The 15,010-nt window shown below is 41.1% G+C and overlaps 1 protein-coding gene across 1 annotated transcript in view; it reads left to right on the forward strand.

Moving 5' to 3' along the window:
- dnah1 (dynein, axonemal, heavy chain 1) overlaps positions 1 to 15,010 on the forward strand; it is a 524,711-nt gene that overhangs the window by 234,861 nt on the left and 274,840 nt on the right. The window contains exons 29-30 of the mRNA XM_041191637.1: positions 5,870 to 5,975; positions 13,876 to 13,989. Of these exons, the coding sequence (XP_041047571.1) occupies positions 5,870 to 5,975; positions 13,876 to 13,989 (220 nt within the window). The remainder of the gene's footprint in view (positions 1 to 5,869; positions 5,976 to 13,875; positions 13,990 to 15,010) is intronic.

The raw sequence follows: 15,010 nt of genomic DNA on the forward strand, positions 1-15,010 counted from the left end.
TAGCCTGCCTCCTGCGTCCAGCCTTGGTGCAGATTTTGCCAGCAGCATTCGATAGGAATGAAGTTATGCGAGATTTCCAAGAAGGAGAAATCAGCATCTACTGACCTCAAAGTCATGGAAGAGGTGAAGCTCACCAGGTGCATGCCAGTTATGTGCTCTTGTAAAACTAAATGTTCTAAATTCTCACTGGCAGGGAACTTAATTTGGAGGGTGAACTTAATTCCAGTGAGGTGGCCTTTTAATGAGCATGCTAATGTACACAAATGGGAAACTTGACCTGCCATTAACCTGCTTTGAAAGCTGGGAGAACAAATTTCACACAGTTTATCCTGTCATTGGGAAACAGATTTTTCGCCTCCTGCCAAATTAAGTGCTCCTGCCAAATTAAATACCTGTGTCTGGCATGATTCCAGCTGCTGGCTGGAATGGAAGATTCCACCCATAACAACAGATTACAGAAACTTCTATAGATATGAGAAAGGAAGAGATTAGCTTAAATAAATGTGGGTCCCTTTGAGACAGAGACAGCAGAAATTCTAGTGAGGCGGAGACTTTTTTTAAGCATATCTTCACACTTTTATTTCTTTGGGGAAAAGAGGGGAGGTGGCTGGAGGATTCCCAGGCTGATTATCAGCCCATTGAACCACATCATGAATGCTCTTTCCATGGGCCAACAAGCCCTCGTGTGGGACTTAAACCTTGAGCTCCTGGCCCAGAAGTAGTAAATCTACCACTGTGCCACAAGACCTCCATCCAGGGACATTAAAAAAGTACTTTGTATGTCTTCATGGTAGAAGACACAAAAAAAAGCCTGGAAGTACTGGGGGACCAAGGGTCTACTGAGGATGATAAACTTAAGGAAATTAGTATTAGTAGGAAATTAGTATTAGTATTAGCAGAAAAGACGGTTGATGAACAATGGCAGACGTTTAAGAAAATTGTTCATAACTCACTACAAAGATGTATCCCAGTGAGGAAGAAGGATTCTAAGAAGGTGATAAACCATGGTTAACCAAGAAAGCTAAAGATTATTTCAAATTAGATAGTATCTAGTTAAGGTATATAAGATGCTAAAGTGGATAGACAAAGTAGCCGTGAAGCGGATGTTTCCCCTTGTGGGGCATTCGAGAACGAGAGGCCATAGTTTTAGGCTAAGGGGTGGTAGATTTAAATCAGAGATGAGGAGGAATTACTTTTCTCAAAGGGTCATGAATCTGTGGAATGCACTACTTCAGAGTGCAGTGGATACTGGGACACTGAATAAATTTAAGGAGGAGATAGGGAGATTTTTAATTAGTAATGGGCTGAAAGGTTATGGGGAGAGGGCGGGAAATTGGAGTTGAGGCCAAAATGAGATCAGCCATGATCGTAATGAATGGCGGGGCAGGCTCGAGGGGCTGAATTTGCCTATTCCTACTCCTAGTTCTTATGTTCTAAATTGAAAGAAAAAAACATACAATGTAGCAAAGATTAGTGGTAAGCCTGAGGATTGGGTAAGTTTTAAAAACCAACAAAAGATGACAAAACAAAGAGAGAAAATAAACTTTGAGGGTAAACTAGCAAGCAATATAAAAATGGATAGTAAGAGCTTCTTTAAATGTGAAAAGAGGAAGAGGGAGGCCAAAGTAAGCATAGGCCCCTTGGAGAATGAGGCTGGGGAAATAATAATAGGGAACCAGGAAATGGCAGAGGGGTTGAATAAATACTTTGGTAGAAGACACAAATAGTATTCCAAAAATACTAAATAGTCTAGGGGCAAAAGATGGGGAGCAGAAATAAATACAATAACTATCATTAGAGAAAAGGAACTAGGGAAACTAATGGAGCTAAAAGCCAATAAGTCCCCTGGACCTGATGGGTTGCATCCTAGGATATTAAAGGAAGTAGCTACAGAGATTGTGGATGGAGAATCCTTAGATTCTGGAAAAGTCCCAGAGAATTGGAAAAGTGCCTTGGTCAAAAAGGGAGGGAGACAAAAAAACAGGTAACTATTGGGCAGTTAGCTTAACATCCATCATTGGGAAAATCTTAGGATCTATTAAAAAGGATGTAATAGCAGAGCATTTAGAAATTCATAATATAATTGAGCAGAGTCAGCATGGCTTCATGAAGGGGAAATCACGCCTACAAATTTATTAGAATTCTTTGAGGAGGTAACAAGCAGGATAGATAAAGGGGAACCAGTAGATGTAATATATTTGGATTTCCAAAAGGCATTTGACAAGGTACTGCACATTAAGCTACTTAATAAGATAAGAGCTCATGGTGTTGTGGGTAGTATGTTAGCATGGAAAGAGAATTGGCTAACTAATAGAAGACAGGGATAAGGGGGGGGGGGGGCATTTCCAGGATGGCAACCTATAACTAGTGGAGTGCCACAGGATCAGTTCTGGGGCCACAATTATTTACAATATATATTAATGATTTGGACGAGGGAAGTGAAGGTACTAATGCCAAGTTTGCAGATGACACAAAATTAGGTGGGAAGGCAAGTGTTGAGGATGATACAAAGAGTCCACAGAGGGATATGGACAGGTTAAGTGTGTGGGAAAAAAACTTGGCAGATGGAATATAATGTGGGAAAATGTGATGTTATGCACTTGGCAGGAAGAATAGAGGAGCTGAATATTATTTAAATGGAGAAAGACTGCAGAAAGCTGCAGCACAGAGGAATTTGGGGGTCCTCGTGCATGAATCCCAAAAAGTTAACATACAAGTTCAGCAATAATGCAAATGGAATGTTGGCCTTTATTTCAATGGGAATGGAGTATAAAAATAGGGAAGTCTTGAATATACTTATAGAATTCTACTTAACAGCATTTTCTCCCCATCAGGTGGGCCGGTCGGGAGCGGGTGCGGGCAGGCACCGAGCTAATCACTGCCCACGATCGGCTGCACGCCACCATTTTACATGGGCGGGCCAATTAAGGCCCACCCAGCATGATGCGTGCCTGGACGCATTCAGCATTACCTGTGCAGATGGAAGGAGGAGGGAGAGCCAGGGCCTGCGCTCTTTTACACATGCGCACGAAAGAGTGCAGAAATCTCCCTGAGGCACGGAGCTGCCTCAGGGAGATTAACTTCAGTTTTAAACTTGGAAAAAAATGTTTTTCTTAATTATTCAGACATGTCTCCTCATGTGATAGCGTTGCATGAGCTGGTACAAGTTTATGAATTTTCATAAAATTTTTAATTTAATTAATGAAACCTTCATGAAACCTCATCCTACCTGGGCTCTTCACCTGCCCGCCAACATTAAGGTTGGACGGGCAGCTTTCTCAATTGAGTTAATTGTTTTATTAACAGGCCTTAACAGGCCTTTGACAGTTCGGCCGGTGCACACCCGCCGAATGGAGGATCAGAGTGACGCACAGTGACATTGGGACGCATGCCTGACGTCACTGCGCGTCATTTTACGCGTCGGCCTGCAGGGCCAACCCCCACATGCCAAACAGAAGATTCTGGCCCTAGAATACTGTGAACAGTTTTGGTCCCCTTACCAAAAGAAAGGTATACTGGCATTGGAGGCATCCCAGATAAGGTACACTAGGTTGATCCCAGGTATGGAGGGATTTTCTTATGAGGAGAGGTTGAGTAGGTTGGGCCTGCACTCATTGGAGTTTAGAAGAATAAGAGGCAACCTTATTGAAACATATAAGATTCTTAGGGGGCTTGACAGGGTAGATGCTGAGAGGTTGTTTCCCCTTGTGGGAGAGTCTAGGACCAGATGGCATAATCTCAGAGTAAGGGGCCGCCCATTTAAGACAGGGATGAGGAGGAATTTCTTCTCTCGGAGGGTAGTGAATCTGTGGAATTCTTTACCGCAGAGGGCTGTAGAGGCTGGGTCATTAAGTATATTCAAGACTGAGATAGACAGATTTTTAATCAGTAAGGGAATCAAGGGGTTATGGGGAAAAGGCAGGAAAGTGGAGTTGAGGATTATCAGATCAGTCGTGACCTCATTGAATGGTGGAGCAAACTCGATGGGCTGAGTAGCCTACTTCTGCTCCTATGTCTTATGGTCTTAGAGTAAAGAAATATTACTGGAGAAATTAATGTGACTTATAAGTGACAAATCTCCTGGACCTGTTGGCCTACACCTGGGAGGTGGCTACTGAGATAGGGATACATTGGTTTTAATCTTCCAAATTTTCTGTATTCTAAAATAGTCCCTGTGGATCGGAAGATAGGAGACTTAACTGTGCTATTCAAGAAAGGAGAGGGAGATAATTAGCCTAAAATCGGTAGTGGAAAAATGCTAGAATCTGTTGCTAATTATGTGAGAACAGGACACTTAGGAATTCGTAAAATGACTGAGCAGAGTCAACCTAGATATATGAAAGGGAAATCGTATTTGCCAAATCTTTTAGAGTTTTCTGAGGTTGGAACTAGCAGGGTGGATAAGGGGTAATCATTGAATGTAGCGTATTTGATTTCCAAAAAACATTTGATTAGGCACCACATGAGAATTTACTATAGAAAATTAGGGCTCATATGATTGGGGTAATGTATCAGCATGGATAGAGGATTATCAGGCAGAAAGCAGAGTTTCGGAATAAATGGATGAATTTTGGGTTGACAGGCTGCAACTAGTTGATTACCGCATGGATCAGTTCTTCAGGAGCCTCAACTAGACCAAAGTTATTTGGATTTTATATCAATGACTTAGATGAAAGGACAAGTGTAATACATGTAAGTATGCTGATGATACAAAGTTAGATGGAAAAGTAAGCTGTGAGGAGGATGCAAAGAGGCTATAAAAGGATTTGAACAGGTGAGTGAGCAGGAACATGACAGATGGAATATAATGTAGGGAAATGTGAAGCAATCCACTTTGATAGGAAAAATAAAAAGCAGAATATTTTTGAATGACAAAAGACTGGGAAATGTTGGTTTTCAGGGGCACTTGGTTGTCCTGCACGAATCACAGAAAGTTACAGAAGGCAATTAGGAAAGCAAATAGTATGTTAACCTTTATTACAAAGATATTGGAATATTAAAGAATTATCATAGCATCAGACCTTGGTGAGACCACACCTGGAGAACTGTGTAAAGTTTTGGCCTCATTACCTCAAGAGGGATATAATGGCCTCAGAGCGAGTGCAATGAAGGTACACAAGACTAATCCCTGGGATGGCAAGATTGTCTTATGAGGAGAGATTGAGGAGATTGGGCCGGTATTCTCTAGAGTTTAGAAGAATGGGAGGTGATCCCAGTGAAACATACAAAATTCTTACAAGGCTTCACAGGGTAAACGCAAGAAGGGTATTTCCCTGGCTAGGGTTCTAGAATCACAGGACACAGTCTCAGCATAAGGGTTAGGCATTTAGGAGTGGGATGAGGAGAAATTTCTTCACTCATAGGATGTAAATCTTTAGGTCCACCTGAGAGGGGTGACAGAACTTCAGTTTAATATCACACGCAAAAGACACTACCTCCAACTATGCAACACTCCTTCAGTATTGCACACTAGAATGTCAGCCTAAATTTTGTGCTCAAGTCTCTGGGGTGGCCCACAACCTTCTGCCTTTAAGCAAGTGTGCTACCAACTGAGCTATTGCTGATACCTTTTTTTTCTGCCATATACTTGTTTCGGTGTTTCAATCAGTTTTAACTCCATGCTTATCCATTTATCTCTAATTCAGCCACTCACTATCTATAGAATTGCATCCACCTGTTTGCATTTACAGCACATAAATCTCTATCACTAATTACATCTCCCTCTTTGGATATGTCTGAATGTGAAACCTCATACTGTATTGCCTACATCTCAACCATCCTTCATCCTTTGCATTCCAGTTTGCCAATTTGCTATATTCCTAACAAATAACTATATTTTAGCTAATAGTTTCTTGTGGTGTCTTTCCAGTTCAGGAGCCTGGGCTTGCTTTGATGAGTTTAATCGGATAGACATTGAAGTTTTGTCAGTGGTGGCACAACAGATCACAACAATTCAGAAAGCCCAGCAACAAAGGGTGAGTATTATTCCATACTTGTGCTAACTTCAACTTGTGACAGAAAAAAATTGAAAAAGTTGAGCATTTAAAAAAAAATTATTTGTAATGAATGTTATTGGCAAGCTATTTAATAACATACGAACATACAAACATACAAATTAGGAGCAGGAGTAGGCCATTTGACCCTTCAAGCCTGCACCTCCATTCAATAAGATCATGGCTGATCTGATTTTATCCCCAGCTCCATTTTCCTGCCTTCCCTGATAATCTTTCACCCCCTTGCTTATCAAGAATCTATGTACCTCTGCATTAAAAACATTAAAAGATTCTGCCTCCACCACCTTTGAGGAAGAGAGTTCCAAAGACTCATGACCTTCTGAGAGAAAGAATTTCTCCTCATCTCTGTCTTAAATGGGCAACCCCTTATTTTTAAACAGCGACGTCTAGTTCTAGATTCTCCCACAAGAGGAAACATCCTTTCCACATCCACCCTGTCAAGTCCCCTCAGGATCTTACATGTTTGAAACATGTTGCCTTTTACACTTCTAAACTCCAGCGGATACAAGCCTGGCCTGTCCAGCCTTTCCTCATAAGACAACCTGCCCACTCCTTATTAGTCTACTAAACCTTCTCTGAACTACATCCAACACTTTTACATCCTTCCTTAAATAAGGAGACCTATACTGTACACAATACTCTGGATGTGGTCTCCCCAATGCCCGGTATAACTGAAGCTTAACCTTCCTACTCTTGCATTCAATTCCCCTTGCAATTATTGATAACATTCTACTAATTTTCCTAATTACTGTTGTACCTGCATACTAACCTTTTGCAATTCATGCACTGATCCCTCTGTATCTCAGAGCTCTGCAATCTCTCACCATTTAGATAATATGCTTCTTTTCTATTCTTCCTGCCAAGATGGACAATTTCACATTTTCCCACATTAAACTCCATTTGCCAAATCTTTGGCCACTCACCCAACCTATTTATATCCTTTTGTAGCCTCTTTATATCTTCTCTACAATTTATTTTCCTACCTATCTTTGTGTCATCAGCAAATTTAGCAACCATACCTTTGATCCCTTCACCCAAATCATTTATATAAATTGCAAAGATTTGAGGTCCCAGCACTGACCCCTGTGGCACACCACTCATTACATCTTGCCAACCCATTTATGCCTACCATATGTTTCCTGTTAGCTAACTAATCTTCTATCCATGCCCTTTTATTTTCTGCAATATCTTTTGGTGCGGCACCTTTTCAAATGCCTTCTAAAAAATCTCAGTACAGTACATCCACTGGTTCTCCTTTATCCACAGCATATGTTTCTTCTTCAAAGAGGTCCAATAAATTGGTTAAACGTGATTTCCCTTTCACAAAACCAGGTTGACTCTGCCTGATTACCTTTGATTGATCCAATTGCCCTGTTATAACGTCTTTAATAATAGCCTCTAACATTTTCCCTATGACAGATGTTAAGCTAACTGGCCTATAGTTTCCCACTTTCTGTCTCCCTCCCTTTTTGATTAAAGGAGTTATATTTGCTATTTCCAATCTAATGGAATCTTCCCCAAATCTAGTGAATTTTGGAAAATTAAATCCAACACATCAACTATCTCACTAGCCACTTCTTTTAAGACCCTAGGATGAAATCATTCAGGACTTGTCAACCCTCATGAATAAGAATGAAGACATACAAAAAGTATTTGAAAAATATTAAATACAGACAAACCAAAAGGATTCAGATCTGCAGAAGTGAATTCCTATCCAAAGAAACCTAATAAATTGGGCATCAGATGTATTTTATAAACCATTGGTTATAAGATTAAGACTTGAATACAGGTATAATCTGCAAAAATAACTTCATAAATGGGTGAAAAATTAATTTCCAGTCTTCAAAAATGTGGAAAGAATGAAAATATTTATATCCTTGATATTAAAATTAGATTTTCATTTATCCAGCCCATCCACAAAAACTTAATCTGTTCAGATATGAAATTGATCTCTTAATATTAAACCACCTAAGTCCTCTGAGGTTCCATGGTGTTCTTTTAAATGTGTTGGACAAATGTGAGGCTCCATTGAAGCTAACTGTGTCTCCATTTATTTAATATCCTTAGTTAGTGATAGACCTGTATCTTTCTATGTGGCATTTATTATCTCCACCACTGAAGGTGGGTGAAGGTAATATTTTCGCCTATTTGTACATAAACAATACTTCTCAAAAAGTAAGGGACAGAATTCAACATAACTTGGTACACTGATAAGAAATGGCCCAAGGAAGAATTATTAGTCTTTGAAGAACATACAGATGCAGATCCAGATCCTTGAATTTTTTTAGAGGATCTGTTAACATTTGGACCTCCATCACAACCTCTGATGGGGAACTGGGGGCAGGGGTTGAGGGGGGGGGGGCAAACAAATAGATTCCTATAAACATTGGGAGAATTGGGAGAACATAGGGCGAATTGAAAATTTTTTATAGGATGTTGTGAATTGTTTCATTTAGCATGTTGTTGATTGATTGTTTTAGAATGCTGTGGATTATCTCAGTTGCTGTGGTGTAATTTGTCACAGCTGTCAAAATATGAACAGAGTTTTCAGAGCAGGTTGTTGGGTATGGATTGGCATGAAGCCTCCTCAATGAGATGGAGGCTCTTAATAAAAAGGTTTATTTTTCAGCTTTGTAGTTATAGAACATCAACCAGGCATGGAAAAGCCTCAAGGAAGAGTTGTGTAATTGTAATAATGTTGAGGCAACACAGCATGGTGACGGTATTCACTCTATTGAGTGCCCTCTTCACTTGCAGCTCTATCTATTTGTGACATTTCTCTCGTAGTTTCAACAATGGAAATTTTTTGATCTCCTCAAAAAGGAAACCCACAAATCAAATTATAGAAAGCAGATTGATAATACAGGAGAAAATGAAAAAAACGATTGCTTTCAAGAATTTTTTTTATCCATCTATAATATGAGGAGTCAGTTTTTCTCTGTCTGGACCGACTTGATTGGTCAGTTTAAGAAGCAGGTTTGTTGGTGGATTTATTTAGTGGGTGGTGCTTGGCACTTACATAGGCATATGGGGTACACAAGAGGACTGGAGGGAGGGAGGGAATGGAATTGATGATAGGTTTTGGGATGGCAAGGTTGAAGATGACATGGTAGGAATGGACGGGGATGACTTAAGAAGAATGGCATAGGAAGAATGGAATGGCATTGGAGGGATGGATGAGATAATGGAATTGGTTAAGTGTAGCAAAATGACAGAGACAATTATTTGATATAATGAAGATTCACTGGACTTGAGTGAAAAAAGTTTAGAAAATCTGTCAAGTAAATTAAAATAATACATCAGCATTGAATCTGTAGACGAAGCAGGTGATAATTGTCTAACAATGTCAGAAATGCAGGTCCCTTTAAGAGTAAACCAGGACAAGCTTCAGACTGAATTGAGAGCAGGTGATGCTCATTGAAGCCTGTACTTAAGAGCTGGGTTTTCCCCCAGTAGGTGTGTTTTGTTGTTGGTTAGGAAGAGGATCCAGAACTATGGTTTAACATTAAAACAGTTTTGATTCACAATGTCTTTTGTAGCCTGATTTGGAGTAGTGGTTAATGGATGTTTTTTGGACTGGAAGAATTTTTTTTTATTCATTCATGGGATGTGGGCTTCACTGGCTAGGCTAATTAGGGATTTATTGCCCATCCCTAATTTCCCTTGAGAAGGTTGGGTGAGCTGACTCCTCAAGGAGTCCACTGCAGTCCATGTGGTATAGGCACACCCACAGTGCTGTTAGGATGGGAGTTCCAGGATTTTGACCCAGCAATAGTGATATTTTTCCAAGTCGGGATGGTGAGTGACTTGGAGGGGAAATTCCAGATGGTGGTGTTCCATCTATCTGCTGCCCTTACTCTTTTAGATGGAGTGGTCGTGGATTTGGAAGGTGCTGTCTAAGGAGCTTGGTAAATGTTTGTAGTGGAGTCCCCCAAGGATTGGTGTTAGGATCTTTGCTCTGCCAAATATACATTAATGAACTAGACCTTGCATGAATATCTCCTAAAACTTTAACTGCTACCATGGGTGATGCAATGGGTTTTCTAATTTGAGACAGATTCATATAAAATTTTTTGATGAAACATGCCCCATGTAACAACTTTAACAAATAATGGTTACCACAATCTAATAGCATCAGTGATAGACACTTTCACTTTGCCTAAATTGTGGGTTTCACTCCCAGCAATGCCTGGTATATAAACCTTAAATGATAGCTAATATAAACAGCACACAGGCTTGAATAAGTACTAGTACATATGTAATTATCCTCTGGATAACTTCAAATGGTGTCCTAAAGGAGATCTGTGATTAATCTGGCTGAGAGTGATAACTACTCTTTATATTCACCTAATTCATCATTAAAAGATTTGAATTACTTTCCTGCAACTTGTTTGGTCTTTTAACAGAAGCCCACATGTGCAGTTTGCCATGTCCTGAATTAGCCCATTTTGCTAACGGGCCAACATCCCACTGTCTGGAAACTGCCCCCACTGTAGAGAAGCTCCAGATCTTCAGGATAGATTTTAAGTCAGAGTGGGTTTCCGGTAGAATCACAGACAGCTTTCTTCTAGTCATGTGCTCTGCCTTAATTTTTTTTCTTTTTAAGCATGTTTTTCTCCTTAGGGGAACAAAGAACATTCAGGGGATATTTGATAGAGGTGTACAAGAGTATGAAAGTCAAGGAAATCTCTTCACATTGGCTAATGGTACAAGGACTAGGTGACACAGATATAAGGTCTTGGGCAAGATATGCAGGGAGAATGTAAGAATTGAAGAAAGTGAGGCCCTCTGAACAAGAGCAATTAGGGAGGGCAATAAATACTGGCCCAACCAGCGACACCCACATCCCATGAACGAATTAAAAAAACTTTTTTGCGTAGCGAGTGGTATTGACCTGAAACTCATTGTTCACAAGGATGGTGGAAGCGGAAACAGTCATATGGGGAGCACGACAAGCAAACTTTATTGGGATTGCTTGCAGGCTCATGGAGGTTCGCTCCTTCAAAGGCACAGCATCTGGTCGAGAGACCCGGCATCAGGAAGGGGGAAGCCTGCTGAGAACCATCGCCCTGTCCTTGCTGCTTACCCACCCCCCACCTTACCCCCTCCGCCTCACCCCCTCTCCTGCCATCTCTGGCTTGGGACCTAGCTCTGATTGGCCAGCAGCTCTCAGCAGGCGGACCTTCTGCCACCTAGAGCAGATCCCAAGAGAAGGCCCGACAATGAGCCTTCTTGAAAAGAGGCAACATGAGACTCCCACCAGCTCTCCAGCCAACGACCAAGCTCCCCGTCGCCTCCACAAGATTCCACCCATCGAGGGGAGATGAAGGAAATTTTTTTTACTCAAAGTTGTCATAATTCGGAATGTTCTACATGAAAAGGTGGTGGAAGGGAGTTGGACAGGTTCTTAAGTATAAGGAACTTACAGGATAATGGGCAAAAAGCAGGCATGTGGGACTAAGCACAACTGCTTACTAAAAGAGATTGCAGAAGCACGCTGGGCTGAATGCCCTTCTTCTATGCTATAAATTTCTATGATTCTATGAGAATTTCTCATCAAGAGAAAGGGTGAGCCTGAAGTCCCAGGTAGTGCAACAACCTCTGAGGTTGGCCTTCATTGCCTTCTCAGGTCAACCAGAAATGCCTAATGAATGTGGCCTTTTTAACCTCTTTCCTGAAAGCAAGTAAAAATGAACTGTCCAAGGCTAGGCCCTGTTTTTTAGACTTGCAGCCAAAGACCAGAGGTCAGTTCCCAGTTACTGCTCCACACTAGACCAGAGTTCCTGAAGCTGCTGTAGTGTTTGGGACATAGATTAGCATCTGTGGTTGATGAGAAAAAGAAATGAAAAATAGAGCAGAATAAAAACCAGTTCAGAAGAAGTAGAAGCTTTGAGGAAATCAAATCATATAGCAAATGTGGAAGAATTATGCAGAAAAATATTGCGATCAGATGGAGGGAAAGAGGGGCTGAGTTCAGAGAGGATGAAGAAGGCTTGCAGTGGAGGAACAAAGCTTTTTTTAAATTCATTCATGGGATGTGGGCTTCGCTGGCTGGGCCAGCATTTATTGCCCATTCCTAGTTACCCTTGAGAAGGTGGTGGTGAGCTGCCTTCTTGAACTGCTGCAGTCCATGTGATGTAAGTACACCAAGTGCTATTAGGAAGGGAGTTCCAGGATTTTGACCCAGCAACAGTGAAGGAACAGCGATATATTACCAAGTCAGGATGGTGAGTGACTTGGAGAACTTCCAGGTGGTGGTGTTCCCATCTTTCTGCTGTCCTTGTCCTTCTAGATGGTAGAGGTCATGGAGTTGGAAGGTGCTGGCCTAGCCAGCGAAGCCCACATCCCATGAATGAATTTAAAAAAAGCTTTGTTCCTCCACTGCAAGCCTTCTTCATCCTCTCTGAACTCAGCCCCTCTTTCCCTCCATCTGATCTCAATATTTTTCTGCACAATTCTTCCACATTTGCCAAATGATTTGATTTCCTCAAAGCTTCTACTTCTTCTGGACTGGTTTTTATTCTGCTCTATTTTTCATTTCTTTTCCTCATCAACCACAGATGCTAATCTATGTCCCAAACACCACAGCAGCTTCAGGAACTCTGGTCTAGTGTGGACCAGTAACTGGAGTAAAATTCTGGCAGGAAGGAGCCTTGGTGAGTTCTTGCAGTGCATCTTGTAGATGATACACACTGCTGCTACTGTGTGCCGGTGATGGAGGGAGTGAATGTTTGTGGATGTGGTACCAATCAAGTGGGTTGCTATGTCCTGGATGGTATCAAGCTTCTTGAGTGTCGTGGGAACTACACTCATCCAGGCAAGTGGGGAGTATTCCATCACACTCCTGACTTGTGCCTTGTAGATGGCGGACAGGCTTAGGGGAGTCAAGAGGTGGGTTATTCATTGCACTATTCCTAGCCTCTGACCTGCTCTTGTAGCCATAGTATTTAATGGCTAGTCCAGTTCAGTTTCTGGTCAATGGTAACCCTCAGGGTGTTGATATTGGGGGATTCAGTGATGGTAATGCAATTGAACATCAAGGGGCGATGATTGGATCACTTCTGGGTCCGGAACCTGCAACATACCAGTATCAGTGGTGCAACCCAATTTTTAAAGGGAAAGGCCCTGCTTGAAGTGAGTGCAGCACCCAATTAGGGGTACGGGTGCAGGGAGGAGGCAGGGACTAGTTCTGGAGTGCATTTTCAAAGACAAACGGCAGCCATTACTGAATTTGCCAATGCTTGAAGCAATGGCAGGAGAGCAGAGGACCATCAGTCTCACGATTCACACAAATGCCCAAATGCTCACTGATCAAATACTTGATCCGGTCTGCGCAAGTGATGGCAACTTTGTATCACTGCATGGTCATCTCTGTTTGACTATACTTTTTTAGAAAAGATTTTTCATCAGCAGCTACAATAAGTAATGGCTCCCTGCTGTGCTCCCGACAGCTGTGTACTAACGTGTTCCAGACCATTTGCTCTTCCCATTATTAACTTTGAAAAGTTGATTCTGTCCCTCTCCAGCCTGTTAACAATCTCATCAGCAAGCTTAACTGCAAGTTAATTGGAGGCTTGCTGGTTGCTGGCTCTCCCTCCCCTTCCTTTTCTAGTGTGTTGCAGAGATGTTGGAAGACTGACAAGGCACTGAACGCCCTAGTTTCAGAGCATGCCCATGGGTGATTAAAAATTCAGCCCTATACCTCACATATGATGCATGTACCAGTGTCAGTTTCGTATATGCAATAACAATGATAAGTTCTGTTGTCTGTATGATGATTGTAATCACAAAATGACTGCAAAAGATGCTCACAGCCTTGTCAGTCCAGTAAAGTGTCTCACTGCTGTGATTGTTTTTGCAGGTCGATCGTTTCATGTTTGAAGGGGTAGAGATCACACTGATACCATCTTGTGCGGTCTTCATTACCATGAACCCTGGCTACGCTGGACGCACAGAGTTACCTGACAATCTTAAAGTAGGCAAAGTTTTAATCATAAGCATCTCCCAGGTTAGAATGTTTGCATGCCTCCTATGATACATGAAACAGAATGCAACATATAATGATGGAACAAAGTGGTAGGATGAGTTGAAATAAGGTGAGAGGAGGCTCATGTGGAAATTGAATGCTAGCATAGACCTGTTGAGTCAAAATGGCCTGTTTCTATGGTGTAAATTCTATGTAATTCAGTGGAACACTGCCAACTGGGAAACATTTTCCTATTTTATCTGGGCCTCAAACAAAAATAGAATATATACTGTATGAACAGAATACACAAAGTTAAGGTAACTGGTACTAAAATGACACAAGAAAAAAAATTACACAATTGAGTTATGATCTGGAATACACTGCCTGAAAGGATATTGGAAGCAGATTTAGTAGTAACTTTCAAAAGGGAATTAGATAAATACATGAAGAAATTTTGCAGGGCTATTGGGAGGAACAGAGGAGTGGAACTAATCAGCTAACTATTCAGAAAACAGAGACACTATGGACTGCATAACCTTCTTCTGTACTGTATCGCTCTATTGTTCCATGATGCTTCTTTATACATGTGTCTAATAATTATAATATTGCACTTCGAACAGAAATGGAATATATTTATAGCACGTGTACATGTTTATTTACTGCTACGCTTCTAAAAAAATGGAATATATAAAGTATATGGATACGGGTCAGTTTAACTCTGTGCTTCTAACAGATATAGACTGTTTATCAATACATACACATATCTGTGAATTCCACATTCTCACCACTCTTTGTGTAAATATTTATAAATTATTTATTTGATCGACTGATGGCTAACTTATATTTATGCTTTGTGTTCTGGACTCACCCAGAAATGGAAACAGTTTCTCCACCTTCACCATATTGAAACCCTTCATAATTTTAAAGACTCCAATCATGCCTCTTCTAGGTCTTTTTTCCAGGGAAAAGAGCCTCGTCCAGTTTAATCTTCCCTGATACTTGCATCCTTGCAATTCTGGTAACATCCTTG

The sequence above is a fragment of the Carcharodon carcharias genome, chromosome 7, assembly GCF_017639515.1.
Source record: "Carcharodon carcharias isolate sCarCar2 chromosome 7, sCarCar2.pri, whole genome shotgun sequence".
NCBI lineage: Eukaryota > Metazoa > Chordata > Chondrichthyes > Lamniformes > Lamnidae > Carcharodon > Carcharodon carcharias.